General features: G+C 38.3%; 1 protein-coding gene across 1 annotated transcript in view; it reads left to right on the forward strand.

Annotated features, from left to right (window-relative positions):
- FBXL17 (F-box and leucine-rich repeat protein 17) overlaps positions 1-23,467 on the forward strand; it is an 809,991-nt gene that overhangs the window by 758,983 nt on the left and 27,541 nt on the right. The window contains exon 8 of the mRNA XM_006895052.1: positions 14,772-14,914. Within this exon, the coding sequence (XP_006895114.1) occupies positions 14,772-14,914 (143 nt within the window). The remainder of the gene's footprint in view (positions 1-14,771; positions 14,915-23,467) is intronic.

The raw sequence follows: 23,467 nt of genomic DNA on the forward strand, positions 1-23,467 counted from the left end.
GTTAGCCACAATTTGTTGTTGTTCACATAGTCAAATGCCTTTGCATAGTCAATGAAACATATATAGACACTCCTCTGGTAATCTCTGCTATCAGCTAAGATCCATCTGACCATGGTGATCATGTCTTTAGAGCCACGCCTGCTTCTAAGCCTGGCCTGTATTTCTGATAGTTCTGTGTTGATAAACTGTTTTAGCCATGTTTTTTTGTAATCTTCAAGATTTTGCTTGCATGTGATGTTAGTAATATTGTTCAATACTTTCCACACTCTGTTGGGTCACCATGTTTTGGAATGCAAACAAATATAGATCTCTTCTAGTCAGTTGGCCAGATAGTTGTCCTCCATAATTTCCTGGCACAAAACTGATGAGCATGTCCAAGACAGCATCTGTCTGCTGAAATATATCAGTTGGTATTCTGTCAATTCATGGGGGCTTATACTTTGCCTATTTCTTCACAGCAACTTGAACTTCCTCCTTCATCACCATTGCCTCTTGATCATATGTTGTTTCATGAAATTCTTATACATCAGCCAATTCTTTTTGGTATAGTCACTCTGTGCACTCCCTCCGTCTTCTCTTAATGCTTCCTAAATTATTCCATATTCTGCCCATAACAATTTGTTCTTCAGAGAAAGATAGGTGTCTCCTTCCATGCAATTATGACCTCTAAAAACCCACTAGAGTCTGCTATGGGTTGTTCTAGCTCAATGGAATGTAACAATAACACCGATAGTCGCAATCATGAAATCAAAAGACTGAAAATGACGGTTCGACCAATGACAATCTACAAGGTCAATGCAATCCCAATACAGATACCAATAGCATTCTTCTGTGAGATATAAAAGGCAATTTCCAATTGTATTTGGAATGGAAAAAGACCTCAAAGAATCAAAGCACTCCTGGAAAAGAGAAACAAGGTAGGAGTCATCACACTCCTTGATTTCAAATCATACGACACAGCTGTGGTGGTCAAGACTACATGGTACTAGTACAGTGACTGACATAGTATCAGGAACCCAGAAGTCAGCTCATATATCTGTGTTCAACTGATTTTTGACCAGGAGATAAAATTAGTGTGAAAATGATAACCTTTCTAACAAAGGGTGTTGGCAAAGTTGGAAGACAATTTGTCGAAACCTCCAGCAAGAGCCACACCTCACATTATACACAAAAAACAACTCAAGATGGATCAAGGACCTAGAAGCAAAACCAGAAATTATAAATTTCATTAGAGAAAAGCTTGGATGAACTCTAGAAGCCCTAGTCCACATTATGAACAGTCTTCTAAGCGAAACTAAAAACCTACAACCAGAAGAGAACAAAATAGGTGAATGGGACCTTCTAATAATCAAATCCCTATGTTCATCAAAAACTTGTCCAACAGGTTAAAAATGAAAGCCACAGACTGGAGAAAATATATAGTATAATTATATATCTCATAAGGGACTCATAACTAAAATTTATAGAATACTCTAGCACCTCTACAAGAAAAAGGTAAATAACCCACTAGCAAAAAGAAGACATTCAGATAGCAAATCAACACATGAAGAAATGTTCAAAATCCCTAGCTTTCAGAGAGATGCTAATCAAAACAACTATGAGCTGTCATCTCACCCACATAACAAGAGCAAAATTCAACAGAGCAGCAAACAGTAAATTCTTCTGAGGTTATGGAGAGATTGGAATCCTTATTCATTGCTGGTGGGAGTGTAAATTGATGCAACCACTATGGAAGGGGGTTTGACACTTTCTAAAAAAGTTGGAAGTAGAAATACCATTTGACTTAGTAATGCCACTATTTGGAATATACCCTAAATAAACCAAAATTGCCACCCAAACAGATATATGCACACCTTTGTTTATTGCTGTATTGTTCACAATTGCAAAGAGATGGAAGCAACTCAAATTCCTATCAACAAATTAAAGAATAGAGAAGTGTGGTATAGTCAGTCATACAGTGGAATACTGTGCTGCACTAAAAAACAAGGAATGCATAAAATATTATTTAAAATGGGTAACATTGGAGGACATTATGGTGAGTGAAATATCTCAGTCAATAAAGGGCAAATACTGCATAAAAAAATCTCCTGATCTTCTGACTGCTAGTATCAAATGTATTGATTGTGGATCTAACTAAGATTAAGTTGTTGAAAATTGCAGTCCTTTTTCCATTAATCATCATATTTGCTACGGGTCCACTAGTGAGAATTTTTATTTTCTTGATATTTAGATGCAGTTCATATTGAAAGCTACAATGTTTGATCTTCTGCAGTAAGTGCTTCACGTCCTACTCACTTACAGCAAGCAAAGTTGTGTCATTTGCATACTGAAGGCTTTTGAGGAGTTTTCTCCAATCCTGCTGCTACATTCTCCTTCATAGAGTCTAGCGTCTCAAATAATTTTCTCAGCATACAGCTTGAATAGGTATGGAGAAAGGACAGATCACTGACCCACACCCTTCCTGATTTTAAACCATGCAGTGTTCTCTTGCTTTGGTCACACATTAGCGTCTAGGTATAAATTTTGCATGAGCACAATTAAGTGTTCTACAATTCCCATTCTTCTTAGTGTAAACCATAATTTGTTATTATCCACACAGTCAAAAGCCTTTGTGTAGTCAATAAAGCACAAATAGGCATTCTTCGATTATTCTTTGCTTTCAGCCAGGATCTATCTGATATCAGCAATTGTATAAATACTTAAGGAAATAAAGACCAATTATCAACAGATTGATTCCAATTCATGGTAGCTCATGTGTCCAGAGAAGAACTGTGCTCCATAGCATTTTTAATTTCTTCTTTTTCAGCAATAAATCACAAACCTTCCCTCTGAGGCCTTTTTAGGTGGACTAAAGCTGACAGTCTTTCTGTTGTAATTGAGTGTGAACATCTCTCAGTGTGGTTTTGCCTGTAATCCTCACAGACTGGACCAATAAGCAACATTGTGATAACAGGAGAAAATATGGAAATTGTAAGGAATTTTGTCTTACCTGGATTAACAGTGAATATCCATTGAAATAGCACTCAGGAAGTTAATCAAAAGACCTCTTTAAGATCTTGTTGTTTGTTGTTATGTGCTGTCAAGTTGCTTATGATTCATAGTGATCCTATGTACAAGAGCCTTAAATCCTTCTCAATCCTGTGCCAACCTCACTGTCTCCAACACACCTACTCCCACCACCTCAATCACTGAATCAATCCATCCAATCAAGGGTATTCCTCTCCTGTACTGTCTCTCTACTCTCCAAACATGATGTCCCTCTCCAAGGACCAGTCCCTCCTTGCAACATGTTCAAAGTATGTCAAAGCTTCAGAATCCTTGACTCCAAGGAGCAACCCAGCTTCACCCTCTCCAGGACCAACCTGTTTGTTCTCCTAGCAGTCGATGGTATATTCAACACTCTTCTCCAGCATCACAGCTCAAAGGCATCAATTCTCTATCATCATTAGTCACTCTCCAGCTTTCCAATGCATAGCATGCAATTGTAAAGACTATAGCCCAGATCAAGCATACCTTTGTCTCCAGCCTGACGTCATTGCTCTTCAGTATTCTGGAGAGGTCCCTGACAGCTGACTTTCCGAATGCAGTTCATCTCTTGATTTGCTGCCTGCTGGTACCAAGAGTGTTGACAGTGAAGCCAAGCAAACTAAACCATTAACTATCTCAATCTCTTCACCATCCATACTGATGCTGCCACTTGGCCCAGTGGTGAGGATCTTTGTTTTCTTGATGTTGAGCTTCAATCCGTATTGAAGTCTGCAGTCCTTGACCTTCTGCAACAAGCACTTCAGGTCCTCCTCAGTTTCAGCAAATAGGATTATGTCATCTGCATAATGCAGGTTGTTGATAAATCTTCCACCAATCCTGATGTCACATTCCTCCTTGTACAGCACAGCATCCCCAATGGTCTGTTCTACATGAAAATTGAAAAGATATGGAGACAGAATACATGCCTGGCAGACTACTTTCCCAATTTTGAACCATGCAGTGTCTCCTTACTCTGTTCTGATGACTGCCTCTTGGTCCAAGCATAGGTTTCGCATAAGAACAATCAAATGTTCTGGGATTCCCATTCTTCTCAGAGTCAGTCATAGCTTGTTGTGACCCACACAGTCAAAAGCCTTTGCATAGTCAATGAAGCACAGATAGACATTCCTCTGGTACTCTCTGCTTTCTGCCAAAATCCATCTAACATTAGCTATAATCCCTAGTACTACGGCCTCTTCTAAATCCAGGCTGCACATCTGGCAGTTGTGTGTTGATGTGTTGTTCCAGTCCTTTTTGGATAATTTTCAGCAGAATCTTGTTTGCATGTGATATTAATGATATTGTTTGATAATTTCTGCACTCTGTTGGGTCACCTTTCTTTGGAATGGGAACAAATATAGATCTCTTCCAGTCCGTTGGGCAGGTGACTGTCCTCTAGACTTCTTGGCACAACTTAGTGAGCACATCCTGGGCAGCGTTTTTTGTTTTGGTTTTTTTTTTTTTTTTAAATAAATCAATTGGTATGCCATCAACTCCTGGGGCCCTTTTTTTGCCAATTTCTTCAAAGCAACTTGAACTTCCTCCTTCATCACCACTGGCTCTTGCTTATATGTTATTTCATGAAATTCTTCTGTGTCAACCAATTCCTTCTGATAGTGACTCTTTGTACTACTTCCATCTTCTTTTAATTCTTCTTGGATCATTCAACATTCTACCCAAAGCATCCTTAAGTATTGCCACTCTTGGCTTCAATTTGTTTTTCAACTCCTTCAACTTAAGAAATGCTGAGCAAGTTTGACCCTTTTGATTTAAGATCTTAGGAAGCAAAAATGTCACTTTAATAGTTAAGGTGTGCCTGACCCAATCCATGATATTTTCAGTTGCTTCATATGCATGTGAAAGCTAGATAATGTAAAAGGAACACTGAATAATTGATACATTTGAATGAGGATATTAGCAAAAATATAGAATATAGTACAGACTTCCAGAAGAATCAGCAAATTCATCTCAGAACAAATACAGCCATAATACATCTTAGAAACAATGACAAGACTTCATCTCACTTGCCTTGGACATATTATTAGGGACCAATACCAGAGAAGGACATAATACTTGATGAAGTAGAGGATTAACAAGAAAGATGGAGACTCTCAATGAAATATGTTCCAACAGTGACTACAAAAGCGTACTCAAACATACCTATTATTTTGATGATTACACAGGGCCAAGCAACATATTTCTTTTATACACAGTGTGTCTCTGAGTTGGAATTAGGTTAAAGGCACTTAACAATGACAACAAGAAAAGAAAAATAAAGTGCCATAAAACAGTCCCCATAGAATGGCTGTAATCAAAGAGACAGACAATACTAAGTATTGGTGACAATGTGAAAAAAAACAAAAACAAAAACAAAAAACAAACAACAAAATCACAAAAACCAGCCCCGTAACTCAGACATTACTTATGGTGATACAAAGTGGTACGGCCACTTAGGAAAACAATTTGGCACTTTCTTAAAAAAATTAAGCATGTACTTACCATATGACTCAATAATCTCATTCCTTGGAATTTATCCAAGTGAAATGAAAACACATGTCTGCACAAATACTTGTACATTCAGTGATCACAGCAGCATTATTCATAATAACAAAAAAAAATGGAAACAACTCAAATGTCCATCTATAGTAGAATAATATACAGCATTGTTAATGGTGCAACCACCATGGCATATAACACAGATGAATCTCGCAAACATAATGGATAACTTTAAAACCAGAAACAAAAGCCACTATTTTATTCTATTAATATAAATTTCAAAACCAAGCATACCAATATGTGCTGATTGAAAGTCAGGATAATGATTAATCTTGTGGAGGAGAACAATGACTAGAATACAGAATGGGGATTTCAGGGTGCTGGCCATGTTCCTTTTCTTGAGCTGGATATTATAACACAGTTGTGTAAATTTGGTCAAAATTAATCAGACTGCACACTTAAAAGTTGTTGATCATCCCACAAGTATATTTCAAAAAATTATTTGAACTGTTAAAATTAAGTCATACTTGATTTTCAGATAGTCATTTCTCCTAATATAGTTTGTTGCCATCAAGTTCACCCCAATTCATAGTGGCTGTCTTAGTTATATAGTGGGGCTGTAATAGAAATATCACAAGTGAATGGCTTTAGCAAACAGAAATGTATTTTCCTATAGTTCTGGAGGCATTGGGGGAAGGCCCTTGTCTCCTTTCAATCTTGTCTGCTGTGATTCTTGGTGTTCCTTAGAGATCTCTATGTGTCTTTACAGCAAATTTGTCCTGGTTCTAGAAAGTTCTCCATAGTAACAAGAGCCCTTCTCCTCTCTTTTCTCCCTTTTAATCTCTTCAACATGTTAAAAGTTGTTAACTCAAGCAAGGATATTGTTGAGTAAGGCATGACTTGAATAAGAGTATGACTTTTAGAAAGGTGGAACTTCAAAGAGGGTGGAATGTGAGTTACACTAGAATTGTAAATGTTGATTGTGACAAGTGATGAATAAGAAAGACTGAAGGAGACTCCAAGCCTTTAATTTGTGATATTGGCAAAGAATATTGAATATACCATGGACTGCTAAAAGAACCAATAAGTCTACATAAGTCTACCCTCAAATAAGTGCAACAAGCGTGCCTCTGAGAGCCAAGGATAGTGAGGCTTTGTTTCACACACTTTGGACATATTGTCAGGAGAGGTCTCTTCTTACAAAGGAACATCATGCTTGGAAAGGTGCAAAGTCGAAAAGGAGAACAGGACACCCAGTTAGATGAATTGACACAGGAGCTGGATTGGACAAGGTTTTGTTCTGTTGTACATGGGATTAATTTTACTTGGAGGCAAGGATTCTGAAGTTTCTTCTGACCTGCTTTGGACATGTTGTAAGGAGGGATCAGTCCTTAGAGAGGGATGTCATACTTAGGAGGGTGGAGGGGGACAGTGCAAGAGAGGAAGATCCTCAATGAGATGGATCGATTCAGTGACTGGGGTAATGAGGGCAGGTGTGTCGGAGACAATAAAATTGGCATAGGATAAAGCAGGGTTTAGGGCTGTTGTACATAGGGTCACTATGAGTCATAGGCCAGTCAATGGCACATAACAACAACAGATTACTATGAGTTGGAGTTTGAGAGCACCTAATAACAATACTTTGTAAAATAATGACTTAAGATATACACCCACTAATCCTGCCTCACTAACATATAGTGGTAACATATAGCACATCACACAAAGGACGAAAATTCGGTTAGATCTCCAAGTGGAGGGCAGCCACTCAATATGGGAATAATGGCCTAGCCAGGCTGACACATTACTTTGAGGGGAATGCAATTGAACCCATCCATAACACCAGTCTTACATATAACAAAACAAAATTTTGCCTGGTTCTGTACCAACCTCATTATCGTTGATAAGTTTGAGTTCATTACTGGCTACTGCAAGGATCCTAGTGTAGACTTAAAAGTTAGTGTGTAAAATACACCAATCACTCCACTGGAGAAAGGTCCCACAGTCAGCTTCCTTAAGACTTACAGCCATGGTAACCCTAGGGGACACTTCTGCTTTGCCCTCTGGGGTCACTATGAGTCCAAGTCAGTTCAATAGCAATGGATTAAATAAAAACATTTCCTGCTTTAAAGTCTAGTGGAGGAGACAAACATGTTAGCATATCTAATATGAAACAATCTCTTAGGCAAACTGCTTCATAAATACAAAATAAATGTAATGAAGTAAAACAAAATGTTTTTGTAAAACAATAGCAACCTGGAAAAATACTATTAAGTGTAATCAGTATTGTGGACACAATATAATAGATGATAATAAATAGAAATGAAAACAAATGAATTAACAATAAAGATTTCAAAGTATTGGATTATTTGCTAAAAGCTGCTACTGTTTGTGAGGCAAAATTATTTTAAACTATCAGAAGACATCCTTTTCAGGCTATTTCTAGCCTTTGAAGTTAGTTCTTTTGTTTTCAGCTGACTGACTTTGCCCGAGTTGTAGGTTATTCTGTTCCAGTGGTTCTCAACCCTAGCTGCACATCAGATCACAGGAGCTTTTATAGCTTCTCCAGAATCAGAATCTCCAAGGGTGTGACTCGGGCATCTGTAGTTTGACAAGACACCTGTGATTCTCCTGAACAGCCATGGCTGGGAACCACTGCTGTTGTCCCTGCTGGGATAGAGGGAGCCTTCGCAGAGACCATGAACACAACAAATGGCTCTTGAATATGTCACGTCTTTGTTTTTGCAGCTTCTAAGTAGTTTCCACAAAGAAGAGCACTTTTCATATATATCTCTTTGTAATTGTGCCAAGACATTTCTTTGCAAATGGCTTTTATCCAAGTATTACATGAAAGATGTTAATCCTGCTGCTAAATTTTAACCCTCGTGCTTTCAAGCACTAGGCCATTTCTTCTGATTTTGTTCTAGGTACGTAGATTCACAGCAGAAGATAGACTGGAAAGGACAAAATAGCACATGCAGGTCACTCGTTAATGTACTTATATGACTAATGGATTACATCTTCCTCTAAGGAAAAAGAAATATTTTAGTCCTCACATTTATATATCAGATCTTTCAAGTGTGAAAATAATACCTAATTTTCAGTTGGAAAATTTCAGTCCCCTATTTAGTTCACTCACTTGTTCACTGTTATTCATAGGGGTTTTGGTCCCCCATCACTTTTCATTTTGAAATAATTTTAGAGTTACAGAAGAATTTCAGTAGTATGGAGAGTTCAAAAAATGTGCTCCAATCAGCAACCCCTCATGTTAATGACTTTTATGGCTAATGATCAAATGCTCAGTGATTGAACCAGCAGTAATAACACCTCTACTACACATCCTGTATTAATTTCACCAGAATTTTTGTTTGTTTAGTTGATTTGGGTGTTGTTTTCTTTCCCCATTTTATTTCTTTGTCTGTTCCGGATTCTAATCCAGGATTCCACATTGTATTCAGTTACTATGTTTACCTGTATTGTTGTCATTTGCTGTCAAATCTGGCTCCCATGACCCTGTAGAACCTGTTGAACTGTCCCTTAGGGTTTCCTAGAGTGAAATCTGGGGCAGCAAATTGCCTGGTGTTTTGTCCCACAGAGCAGCCAGCAGGTTCAAACTCCCAGCCTTTACTTACCAGCTGTGTGCTTAATCACTGTGCCACAGCATTCCTCATATCTCCTTAGTCTTCTCCAATCTGTCACATACCCTCTTTCTTCCCCTTCGTATTTAATATTCTTGAATATATTAGGATTATGATTTTTTATAAGTACAGATGAATTATCTTGCAGAATGTTTCTCAATTTGGGATTAGTTGTTTTCTTATAACTAGGTTGAAATTATTCATTATTATTCCTCAGAGAGTAGAAACTGTATAGAACAGAATATACCTCTCAATGAGTTCTCCCCTTTTTTTTCTATTCCTGTTTTGCCCATCTCCTGTAGATTAATAATCTTTGTACTTTTTAGATTGTTTCCTGTATTCTTTTTGCACAAAGATTAGATACTTGAATATTTATTTCTTCTATTTTACATAAAAGATAGTAGCACGGCATGCATGTTGTTATAGTGATCTTTTCCCCTCCTTTTTACACTTGTGTAATATTTTGTGTATATGGTATTGTATGTGGGCATTTAGTTTCTTTCCATTCATTATTTTTCAAGTTGCAAAATATCCCAGTAAATAAACTTGTATAAATGAAATTTTGTCTTTTTTTTAATGTGAAGCTCCTGATTCCCCCCCCCTTTTTCTTGTTAATTTTAATGAAAATTTACAGAGACTTTGGATTTCCCTTCATTCATTGTTGCACTTTTCTCGCCTTCCAACCCTCCCCCCTAGAACACTACCCTCTTGGAAAAGTAAAAGAAAAATTATTTCATTGTTTTACAATCCCTCCCCCCAGGTCCACTCCACTATGCAGCCTTCGTTCTGGGCTCCTGTCATGACAAAAAGAGCTAATCACATATCCCTTTTAAACAGTTTTCTCCCTCATCTGTTTCAATGAAGACCACATTGTCCATCCCATTCTTCTCAGTCTCCCCACAACCCTGATGTCAGTCCTATTCCTAGAAGCAGAATTTCTTGGTCAAGGACTCAAACTCAACTCATTGCTGTTGAATCAGAACCAACTCAGAGCTGACCTGGGTTTCCAGGCTTTAGATCACACACAGAGTGCTCATCTTTCTCCTGAAGAGCTAGTGGTGGATTCAGAACCCCAAGGAGGCCTGGCATAACAGGGAGTTTAGCTGCTAACTCACAGCCCATGCCTCTCTGATGATTCAAGTTCATTAGCTGCTCCATGGAAAAATGGTGGGCAGTCTCCTCCCATGTGATTTACAGCTTCTTGAAAACCTGCTGGAGGATCATCCATGATGTGGTTCCAACTCAAGGGCATTGAGTTGAGCACTTTGGGTGTTTTACAGCCTTTCCAATAGAATATGTTGTCATGGGATTGTTGGTTTGTTTTTTAGGTCTATTTATTTGTTTTTAAATTCATTTTTGCCAGTTCAGTAGAGGAGACATTATATCAGTGCTGTTTTTTTTTTAATTTATAGTTCACTAATTATGACTCAACTTTATATTTTCCTTGTATGTTTGAAGGCTACATTGGCTTCTACCCTTTGTCATTGTGAGCATTTGCCCCTCTCAGAAGATACATGTAAATGTTTTTGAACTTTCTGTCATCTATATGCCTATAGAGATGACTATAAATCTGCTATTTTGTATCTTAGATAAATTTAAAGGTTTTTGAGCTAGAATTTATAGTCTGTAATTTTTCATATTGGTCATTTTCTATTAGTTGAACTTAGCACATGTTGTTGTTGTGTACACTCGAGTCTGAACTGACCCATAGCTGACCCTCCAGCAGGCCACCAAAGCTCCCTGCACTTAGTACATACAAAAGATATACTAAAATTACATTGGAATTAGGATTAGCCTTCCATAATTTATTGCTTTTCAAGGCTTAGTAAATACTACTATAATGTGTCAACAACCCCTAATGAAGATTGTAAACATGCATTAAGTTTACGGCCCTCGAAGCCCAGGTGCAGCCTATGAGATTTCTGATCACTGGTGGAGACTAGGTAGTTGAGGACTCTAGCAGTTACAAAATAACTAAGTGCATAGGTAATGTACTCATTTGCCCAGGGCTTTTTTATTTTCCCAAATTCTTTTCTGTCTTATTCATTTTGTATCAACTACAATGCTGTATGTCAGCTTGGGAGATAGCAAATAAATCATTTCATTTATGTAGTGCAAAGGTCTTTCTTTACATGTATTCTCTCATTTGGACCTCAAGCCAACTCTGTGAAGTACTCAGCATATACAATCTCCATTCCTGCTGTCCAGGGGAAGAAGTCAAGAAGTGTTAAACATCCTGATGTCAGACATCTTCTACTAATGAGATTGGAAGTGAACTTGAGGCTATACCGAACTGTATATCTCATAGCTAGTTTATTAGCAACAGAAAGGGGGGTGGAAATTCCAAGAGCAGGATTTATTGAGAAGGAGTTAAAACTATACAGAGTAGTATGTGTTTTACAATCAAAAGACATTTTTAGCCTCTGCTTTTATGGTCACAGTTTCATGACATCAAAAACTCTGATTGTTTTTGCCAGGTTTGTTTTTGGGGGGGCAGGGGGTGGATTTTTAAAAATCTCATACCTCCTCCAGTGCTATTAATCATTGAAAAAAATATTTATGGAGTGAATGAATCATACCACTTCCTCATTGTGTTTCACTCCAGCCACACAGAATGGCCTGCAATGCCCCTGTTCTGTCACCTCTTTCTTCTACATAATCCATTTCCTTTCATGAACTAACTTGCCCTCACCCCTTTGTTTTCCTAGAGAATTATTTCTTCTTCCCTGAGACCTACTTCAGCTCATCTGTGAGTCTTTCCTTGGTGGTCTTCCTCCTCCAAGGAGTGAGAAGCACCCAGGGCCCCTTGCCGTCCCTCTGTAATAGACCTTATAGTCAGGCATGTCTTCAACTAACTTTTTATAACTAATGTTTTGAAGTGTGTACTGTGTACTAGACACAAATTAGGTGCTGGGCACACTGAGATAAGAGGAGCTATCATTCTAATAGGAGAAGCCGACAGAAGAAGAAACTAATAAGTCAATAATGACCATTTGCAATATCATTAAACCATAGGATGAACAAGTCAGAGGGGAAAACATGAAGAGTTCCAAATGGAAAGATCTAGGGAAAGACTGTAGTGTTAATATTTATGTGCCTTTTCTTCATATGCACCCTCATACTTCCACCATCCTCACTCCCTGGCGTGTGCACGCGCACACACACACACACACACACTCACTCACACTCACTCACTTCTGAAATCAGTCTATCTTTGTGTTCTCCCGGAGCTAGCACAGGCCTGGGATCCGAGTCACATCGCAACTCCACACTGGGCTTGTGCTGCACATGTTAGAACCCATCTCCAGGTGACTAGTCCCAGGTTTCTGATTCAGTGGTTCTGATGTTGATCCTAAAGAAAGATTCTGACTTCTCACTCCCTGGTTACTGTTTTGTGATAGTGTTTCTCAGGTTCTCTGTGCCTCAGTTTTCTGTATTTGAAACGGAAATAAAAATTAGACCTCATGGGATGATTGTGAGGTTTAAATGAGACTACACATCCCAAATTGCCTGGCCCATTGCAAAGTAGTGAATAAGGTTAGACGAGTCACTCTAGAGTGCTTGTCAGGTGTCTACTGAATAAATGAGTTAAGAAATTAGACCATTTGCATGGGACTTAGTTTCTTGGTTTGAAAGGTTAGGGTAGAAAAAAAAATTAGAATATTTAGTTCTAACCTTAATAAATACTCAAGCTTTGTCAAAAGAAAAAGTGATTACTCTTAATTACCTTCAGTTGTCTAAATTTTTGTTGATTTTAATTTGGGAAAAAAGGTGAAACAAATGACAAATACCAAACAAGTATACTTGACACCTATAAGCAGCTGCTTCATTTGCTTATAAAACGGCCTGTGAAAACTTACGGTTTGGTTTATGCTTTTCTCAATAGTGTAGATTCTAGCTTCATGCCTGAGAAAAACTCAGTTGTACACAATCCACTGATCCACTGACATTGGGCTATCCTGCAATTTATACTTTTTCGTCTTTTGAAATTACTGTTTGAGCATTTTGTGTTAAAAGAAATTTCTTTTATATATCACGTCCTTCATTTATCATGGGACATTTCAGTATATCATATCCACTGAAGATTAGGATACTACTGAAGAAAACAATAATTTCCTAAGATCCCCTCATCTCAGAATTAACCTAGAATATTATTCTCAGAACACAAAAATATTATTCTGATCATTTTAGGAAACCTTTTGTAGTTGGCCGATATTCCCCTCCCTTGTAAAATGTTAAATGTCAAAATAACATGTTCAGAAATGGTGACATAAAGAACTTAAAAAAATTAGCATTTTCACTGGGATATGATTATTGGTTTTATAAATATTCAATATTTGGTTACCTTCAAGTGCTTTGATATTTAAATGTGTGAGTCTAAGCCTTATAGTAAAACAAACAAAAACATGAATTACCAGCTTGGATCAGCAAAGAGCTTTTACTAAGAGTTCTTTTCTGTGAGCTTTAAGAGTTAACACTGACTTTTACAAGTAATTCACTCTGCTCTTATCAATCAAGACAGCACTAGCTTATTTTAGAAACACTATCCACCTTTAATATCATGGAAATAAACTCATGTTATCTTAGGCTAAGGCAATAATTAGCAAACGATTTCTCCTTCCTTTTTAATATTTGTGGCATTGTTTTCATTCACAAACCAATGTACTAGAAACTTAATCTGGCTGCAGGTTCCAAATCTGTTTTTCTGCTCAATAAACGCAGAGATGTGTATGTCAATCAGATCAGAGTTCCCTAGCAAAGAGCCACATGCGTGCACCAGCCACTTGCACTCTGGCAGGACGATGGGTTATGTAGCTCTGCAGTGATATGTAGCTCACATATTAGATTATGAGATAACCATCTGCACTTTAGTACTGGTACAATACTAAGCAGTCAGGGAAACCAGAGATGCTGTCATAGTTTTCAGATGACAGGCTTCATTTTAAATGTTAATAGAAGGAAGGCTTCTGATATGGGAAGGAAATTCACCATAACAAATGCATTCCCTTTACTGCATTCTAACATGGTACCAATTATATTTAACTGTATATATAATGTACTCTTAATTTCTAACAGTCCTAAGGAGGACTAATGTGAAAAATATTTTATACCATTATATTTTATAGTTCATGAACAGATGGGAAAAATTATGCCAATCAGTAAATAAATTCGCATACAGTATAGTACACCTCAAAATGATGTTTACATGAGTTATTTTTTCTTTTAAAAATTATTAAAAGTTACTTTAAGTAAATTTTTGTTAGTATTTGAATTTTTTTGGTAATGTTATGTGCATAATTCATTTTAATGTCTTCCTATTACTGACAAATGCTTGAAACCACAGGTAATCTTATAATGAGTAAAACTGATAAGAGGTTTCATTCCTATGAATGGAAATTTATAGAATGATTGTTCACTTTGTAACAGGGTGTGTCATAGGGAAAGCTTTCCAAAAGCATTTCAAATTTAATTTCATTTACCAAAAATTCATTTGCACACAGTGTTTCAGGAACAAATTTGGTGAGGAAATGAGAGAAATCATCATAATAAAAAGAGCTCCTTTGCAGCCCTGACGTTCATGCTTGCTTCCCTTCTCTCTGCCCTTCTTTGCAGCACTGATAGCCATTGGGCGATACAGCATGACAATAGAAACTGTGGACGTTGGATGGTGTAAAGAAATTACAGATCAAGGAGCCACCCTAATTGCACAGAGCAGCAAGTCTCTGAGATATTTGGGACTGATGAGATGTGATAAAGTAAGGCATTTTTTTGTCAAATTGTTCTCTTTGTAGCGATATCATTAACAGCTTTATATCATATATTCCCTCTCTGCATGTGTGAGTGTGTGTGTGCTCAGAAAATACACTTATCGTAGCTGTGCATCAGAAGATGATTGGTTTCTCATACTGGTTTGAGATTCATTTTGCATTTCTCCATTTAATAATGAATTTTATGCTTATGCAGAAAGAAAAAGCAATGACATGCCCAGTCAACTTAGGTTTTGTCTTCTTTTTCTTAAGTCTGTGGTGCAAAGTAAGAAAGATCCCATGGCAAACTGCAATTTGTAGCATCTCGTAGTAAGTTTTTGTCATGAGTTTCATGTTTGCTGCTATAATGTGTTGTAGAGATTGGGGCCAGATTTCTTTTTCACCAGTGTGCAGTGTGGTACAGTGACAGTATCTGTGCTTTTTGGCTGTTTTGTGATTAGGATATTATGTGGATCTTGACTTTCTCCATACTTAAGGTGCTATGCCTACCAGATGATGAGAAAGAGTCCCAGAAACACAGTACAACGCCTGTGAGACTGGCCATAGACATGAGCCTGTATTTAAGAAATAGCACCCCACTTCACAGAGGACCCTGAAAAAACTAAGAAGAAAATTAATAAAAGTCTGTGTTGAATATCTGGCCCTACTAGGCTGCCATTTTCTCCTATGTGACTTCCCTTTTATTTCTACAATAATCTTAAGAAATAATTAATTTGCATTAGCAAGGGAGCCCAGAACACTCTGCCAAGATTTGATGGCCCACCTTCAGAGGCTGTGTCCAGTGCTTTCGGCATAGTCCTAATGGGGGTCCTCTTCATGTTGTCTGCTCCCAAAAAAAAGATCCACCTTTGCTTGAAAAGCCACTCATCTGACAGTTTTCACATACATGCTACTTTTGCAAATGATAATTAGTGATAAGTTTATCTAAAGAAAGGGAAACTAAATGCACATACACATACATCTCAAAGAACAAGTGTTTTCTAAATGCAGCAGTCTTGGGGGCGAATAGAATGTTCAGGATCTCTTGTGTGCCCTGTCATTTTGGCTAATTGATGTAGTTCTTTTCTCCAAATACTTTTAAATGCTCACTTAATTCTAGACCTCCACCGGTGAATTCTGTTTGTTGTTGTGATTAGGTTGGTTCTAAACTGTAACAACAGAATGAAGCATTGCCCTGGTCAGCACCGTCCTCACAATTGTTGCTGTCTTGGAGCCCATTCTTGTAGCCACTTGTCAATCCATCTCATTGAGAGTCGTCTTCTTTTTTTGCTGACCTTCCACTTTACTAAGCATGATGTCCTTTGTGTAGAGAAATTTTACCATATATTCTTAGCCCAGCTTGGAAAGCAGGCTTACTTAGTAACTAAGCAACAGCACTGAGACCCAGGGGTTGCAAGGCTCCATCAAATCTCACTATTAACCAACCTAACATTGCTGCTAACCCTGTCACTTTAAACTGACTTCTTTTAAAACAAAGTTAAAGGGTCCACAATAGGCAGAATGCTCGAGAAATGCTAAACAATGACAGCAGAGCTCTTCAGCTTCTGACAGTAGGAGTTACTGCATGAGTCTAGGCAAGGCCACCGAAATGTATTTATGTCTCCACATGATTCCAGACTATCACCGTACTTCTCATCTGTACTCTTCAGATTTGTTCAAGCCAGCTTCATCTTCAGAGATCAGTTGTAGACATGTTACATATTCAAGTTAGTACAGGCAATTATTTCAGACACATTTGCTGAATAGCATATAGCTCATTTTCATTAAGTTTAAATGGGTACATTTCAACACAACTATTCCATATTAAAATACAAAAGCAGTAACCTTCAAATGAGCGTCTTTTTCCAGCCAGAAAGCTGGCTCTAACACAATGTGGTCTGGCCAGAGCTTGACACAGGACAGCCTTGGGGAGGAGATCTTGGGCTCAGCCTCCCTTCACGCGCCACTAAGGCTCAAGGCAGTCCACAGCTAACCTGAGAGGTTCTGTGAGGGCAAAAGCAGCTTCCAAATCATGCACAAAGTACAAGGAAAGCCTTGCACTTAGAGGTCTTTGATGATTGGAGTTGAATGGAAGCCAAGAGTTAAGTAGCTATGGAGTGTTCACATTTTGTACAATGTTATGTATGTCTGCAGATTTTAAATTATCGCCCAGATTAAAAGACAGATTTGAGTAACAAATTAAGAAATGTAGAAGTTAAGGGCATGGAATTGAGAGCTGGAGTCTGAGTTCAAATTTCGGTTTTACTTACTAATTAAATTCTCTTGGGAAGTTAGTTAACTTCTGAATTCCTCCACTCTCTAATGTGTGAAATAAATTTAGTACTAGTACCTGTGTTATACAATTATTGTGTGCATTTAAATGAGGTAACATTTTGGACTAAAGATTGCTATATAGAAAGTGCTGTATGTTAGGATTATTCTTATCAAGATCATCCTGGGGATTACTAGCCTAAGTGTGGTATTTCAGTTTCCAAATAGGAAAAAAAGAAATCTGTCCCCCTCCCTCCTATTATATAATCCAGCCACTGCAGAAGTGACAGTGTGACAGTCTGCTTCTGTCAAGATTTACTACCTTGGAAAGTATGGGCAGTTCTATTCTGTCCAATAAAGTCTCTATGAGTCAGAAACAACTCAATGACAGTGGGTTGGATTTTTTTTTCCTCCAGTCCTATCAATTTGAAAAGATATTTAAAATGTAAATTCAGGTTAGAAAAGATGTTGCTTTTTAATTTTTCTTACAAAAATTTAAAATGAAGATTACTATTTTCTGTACAAAGGTGTGAATAATTACATTTTCTGCACACTTTGCAAAGGAAAACTAGTACCTCCATGACCCACTCAATAGTTAGAATCCATTTACTAGCCATTTCTTTACATAAGAAGGATTCACAACATGAGAAGAAGGTAGATTGGAGACAAGTAGATCTAAAGAAGGAAACAAAAAGGAAGTAATGAGAATAGAACAGAAAAATATAAGCCTAGCTAGGAGATAGGGAAGATCTGTCTGTCTCACTCATGTGATCAGTTGTGCCAACAAAGAATTAAAGAACAAAGTTCATTTTCATCTATCATTCTTATCTGTGTACCTTGACCAAATCTGCTAAACATTAATGAAACTCATTAGCTTGAGGTTTTCTCCTCCTTCCTGTATCCTAACTGGAGTAAAAAAAAAATGGTGTCTGTAGGCTCTTGGGCAGAGGTAGGGGTCTCTGTGCCCCAACTCTCATGTTCTGTGATCCTGTAGTTCTGAGACATGTTGAAGGCTGGTTGTGTTTTCTTTGATATTCAGTCAATTTAACTTGGAAGCCATTTATATTTAATTTGTAGGCTATATTTTAACAAACTGGTACTTTCCCTCCTCATTGCAGCTTTTGAGGAATTACAAGAACAATAAAATGCATTTTATTTGTTATAGGAAAGTATGTTGTGACCCCCTCCTCCCAACCCACCTATAGTAGGTAAACAGAGAACAGATGAGAAGCATTAGTAAAGCACATTCTTTGCACATAAGGGCACCATGGTCCTGGGCCTATCAGACAATGTCTAAACTAACCTCCAGTAAATTTATTTGGCTGCAACATTGGTGGCTCCCAGGGAAGAGTCCTCCAGCCATTCAACAAACTTAGCGTTCCCTGTGTAGTTGTAAATTTAGGAAGTGCATTAAGAAGTCCCTGTTTGAGAAGCTTTTCTGATTGCTGGCTAGATAAGCGTGTTAGAGGCATTACTTTGGGTTTTGAAGCTGACGCCACTTAATCTCCTAAACTTTAGTGCATTGTAAGAACCAAGAGAAGAAAACGCTGTGTGAGACGGCTTTGATGAATTGGGGTGAGCTTATATTCTTAAAGACGGTTCAAAGACTTACTTGACCTTGGGAATTAGAGTTGACCCAAAATCACCTGTCAACTTATCATGCATTTATTTGGTGATTTAGTTAAAATTGCTTGTACAATCTGTGGGGCTCTCTAATAAGAGTAATATGTTTTACTCCAGTTCCCACAGTCACAGGCAGTCATTGACCTTGGTGATAGAAATTGCTTTCACAACTGCAGTAAACTCTATGTTCTATATAGTTCTGTTTCTTCTAATGTGATATTTTCCTCATTTGTTACAAGGTAGTTTGGATGCAGAACAAAACTAAAAGGGACTCCTCCCCAAAAAAGAAATCCATGGGAAAGCTGTAGGGCAAATGGAAATGCAGTGTTCAAGGTTAATGAAAAATGTGTAGGGTAACAAGGTTGATGAGAAGGGAGGGAGCTTGGTGGCATGGCATTGGCTGAGAAACCAGACCTCGCCAGAGGCAGCCTGGCTGGTTTGGGAAACCTCGGTGATAAAATGTCTTAGTGGAAACCTCTGCAGTGTGTGTTAATACAGAAGTCTGGAGACAGAGGACCTGAATTATGAGCAGCGAATAACATCATAAACGTAGCAATTCTCAAATACCAAACCCTTGTGAAAAGCATTTGGATGGAGAAAGGCTGGAGCTTTTAAAAGCTCCCTTTCACTTTCTTTTTTTTTTTTTAACTTCATGCAGAACTAATTTTATACACTGTTCATTTGATTTGAAAATGCCAGCGTCTGGGGTATCATTAAAGAGCGTTATTGAGGGAGCCACTCTTGGCAAAGCATTTTGTTTGCAATACTTGGTTCTTGGGGCCCTGCAAAGCCATAGATAAGAAGAAAATAAAGTGTGTCTTGGTTAGTCCACTCTTGCACCTTAGCCCTGCGCAGATAGCTGCCCTTCTGGGAGGATTTCTTCCCCTCAACCAGCAGAGGCGCCTGGGGGTGGGGGAGCCTACAGGGGCCACATTACTTAAGGAGTAGACATAAATAGATTTTGAAAGGTCCACCCAATGTCCTGTGACCAAAGCCTCTTGGAATTTCTTTGATTTCTAGTTGACATAAATTAGAATTACACAGGCGTGAAGATTCCGCCCAGAAAAGATCAGAGAGGCTTCTAGGGGAGGAGAGCTGCCTCTGTGTGATCCCATTGATTATCCAGCTGCCTTCAGGCCAGGGGCCTCTGTGGAGGCTGACTATTATTGATCCTCACCATGAAAATAATCGAATTAATTCATTTCTCATCAAACTGCCATTGCCAAGACCTTTCTCCTCACCTATCCCAAGTCTTGAAGTAAGTTCATAAGTTGAGGAGTGAAATATTTGATTTCTTTTCATAAATGCGGTGACAGTCTTCAGGCCATAAGAAATTCTGGTTTTCACAGAGTTCCTCATTTAAATGGCAGCAAGATTGTGTTTAATCAAATCAATGAGACGCCAATACAGAGAGCCAGTAATAGAAACCAGTCTGCTTTTTAAAGCCAGGAATCTATTTTACAACCTTAAGAATATCAAGGGCCAAGTTTGGTGTGCCCAATTTAATGTAAAAATATTCAGGATAACTTGACCACTGCATTTTTTTTTTCTTCAGGAAGTAATTATGGTAAGAGAAAGCCTCAACAACCTAAGTATTTCTGGGAGAAAATGGAGTTTTTATCAGCTTGTTTAGGAATCAGGAGCAGGGAAGCCCTATGGGGAAAATAATATAGGACTCTGTAACTAATATACAGAACTAACTGGAAAAAATCAGTTTAAGGGAAAAATAATTTGTGGGGCACTGTGTCCAGGTCTGTTTTGGTAGCATTCAGCCATGAAACAAAGTGTGTACCTGCAGGGCCTTGCAGGGACTCCTTCATTCCCTGCAAATATGCACAGCTGTTTCCAGATTTCAGATAGCCAATGTTTAAGACTTAAAATGTGTGCCATATCAAAGAAAGTAACGGAACAAAAACAAAAACCCCTCTGTCCTAATGTGGCAGGAGGGGTCTGACTACACCAGATGTGCAGGCCTGCCCTGTCGTAGGTCCCATCACCATTACCCAAACTGCCCGCTGTGCCCTGTGCTCCAAGAGAAAGATGTGATGAAAAATGGCAGGAGAGTGTGTCTGGGGCCCTAAAATGTGAACTTAAGGCCTTGAAGCATCAGCAGCTTGTTCCTTTTGCTGATAAAACAGTTTCTCTAGGTGATTTTCACGTAGGAACACTTTAAAACACATTTTTACAACCCTCTCCTGATTATTCCTGGTAATTGAAACAAGGAAATACACATCAGCTGAAATTCAGAGATAACCTCTCCACCTCATTTTACCCAAGAATTCCCATCTCCTCTTCTATTCATCCTTACTCACCACAACTGCTGTGAAATGGTGAAGGAAAGCCTTTTCCAGAGTTCGGTATTAAACCAAGAAACATGGGCATGGAGCTTGAGGGCTGTGGGCTCTGCTGGGCTAATGGGTAAATTGTTGCTCTGCCAACCCAAAAGCTCAAATTCACCAGTGCTCCTGGGCAGAAAGAAGGGCAGTATCCTCTTGTGTGACTTAAAGGCTTGAGCAGGTTATCACATTGCACTGCTAATCCAAAGTCTACTTGTCTCTGATAGTTCAAATCTACCAGCAGCTCAATAACAGAAAGATGGGAGAAGGTCCCTATGAGAGGAAATCAACTCCATGGCAATGAGTCAATATCAGACTGTTGGTTTTCTAATTCTGTCTTCACTGCTTTACTCTCTGTGAGATCACTGGCAATTTAATCTCTAAAATCCTCAGTTTCCACATCAGGCAAATGGAAATAATACTAATAGTTTTTACATCATAGAATTGTTGCAGGCCTAAATCAGATGTTGAAATAAAGCACTTAACCCTGGGCCACCATAAGCACTCAGCAACTGTTGACTCATCTTATCATTATTAGCATCAGGTGTTTGTGTATACATAACTGCCCGGGAGTCTTAATATCTGATATATCATCCACCACCCCAAAAAGTCATAGTATCTTAGCCATAATAAATATTAGCTCACACATGCTGAGATATTTTGGAGGGAAGAAAAAAAGCCCAAACATGAGAAAAGACTCAATTTAGCCCCCTCAAGAGTCAAATGGCAATTCTAAAACAGTACATAATCAGGTTTTTAAAAAAGTACAACTGAAGGGAAAAAAAGAGTACATCTAACCTGTGAAATTAAACTTACAGAAGCAGAGGAAACTTGAGAGACTGAAAGGTCTCAGTCCTTTTGAAAAGAGAGAATAAATGACTTTCCAAGTCAATGGGACTTGTTTCTTTAGGAAAATCTACTTCTTCACAGAGTCTTAGAAGAGAAAATGCTACAAGTAGATGCTTGTGTTTTCTTTGCCTTGTTTTGGGATTGATGTACAGTGAAATAATTTTGTTTGAGAGAAAGAGAAAGCGCGAGCATGAGAGAGCACGGTGGAGGGGTCTACCATTCTCCCAGATGATGTAGGTGAATAGAATGTTTTGTTGACATTTGCCTGAAGGCACCCTGGAGTATCATTGTTTTGCTGTAAATCATCTCCTTGGAGCTTTTTCGGTTGTTTTTTTGGGTTTGGGGTTCTTTTTAAAATTTTTATTTTATATTATATTGGTTTCCCACGAAGTTCGTATACATTGTGTTTCACACTATTCCTCATGCACATTGTGCTTCATACAATCATTATCATGCACTGTATTTTAGAAAATCAGTCACCATTGGACCTTGCTCACCCAATCTTTTCAGGTCCCCACTAGATCCTTGAAGCTTTGATTTGGCTTAAGTATTATTAAAAACAAACAAACAACAAACAAATTTTTTAAAAGAACCAAAAAGCTAGGTTGCAGGATTATATTATTTTTCCAATCTAGAAATATTGTTAAGTGCCATCGAGTCTCCTACAACTCATAGCTACCCTATGTACAACAGCCCTTAACCCTGTTCTGTCCTGTGTCAATCTTATTGTCTCTAACACACCTACCCCCATTACCCTAGTCATGGAATCAGTCCATCTCAATGAGGGTCTTCCTCTCTTGCACTGTCTCTCCACCCTCCCAACCATGACGTCTCTCTCCAAGGACTGGTCCTGCCTTACAACATGTCCAAAGTATGTCAAATGAAGCTTCAGAATCCTTGCCTCCAAGGAGCAGCCTGGCTTCACCCTCTCTAGGACAAACCTGTTTGTACTCTTAGCAGTCCATGGTATATTCAATACTCTTTTCCGGCACCACAGCTCAAAGGCATCAGTTCTCCATCTATCATCCCTAGTTATTGTCCAGCTTTCTGATGCGTAGCAAGTAATTGCAAAGACTGTGGCCTGTATCAGGTATGCTTTAGTCTCCAGAATGACATCATTGCTCTTCAGTACTTCATGGAGGTCTCTGACAGCTGATTCACTGAAGCAGTTCATCTTTTAATTTCCTGACTGCTGTTACTTAAGAGTGTTGATTGTGGAGTCAAGCAAACTAAAGCTGTTAACATTCTTAATCTCTTAACCATCTAAATGGTAAAAGCAGTTACTTTACAGAGCTCAGATCCCAGAACTCCAAAGTCCTTGACTTCATAGAATACAACCAAGAGTGGCCAACTTTGGCCCTATTAACTGAAGGGATCCAAGCCTATGTCCAAGGCAAGGCCTCAGATTTTCACTATTACCAACCTACACCTAGCAAGGATTTTTCTTCTCATGTGGTAAATTATCTTCTATAGATAAACTAAC

The sequence above is a fragment of the Elephantulus edwardii genome, unplaced genomic scaffold (genome assembly GCF_000299155.1).
Source record: "Elephantulus edwardii isolate Elephantulus edwardi_28Jun2011 unplaced genomic scaffold, EleEdw1.0 scaffold00156, whole genome shotgun sequence".
Taxonomy (NCBI): Eukaryota; Metazoa; Chordata; class Mammalia; order Macroscelidea; family Macroscelididae; genus Elephantulus; species Elephantulus edwardii.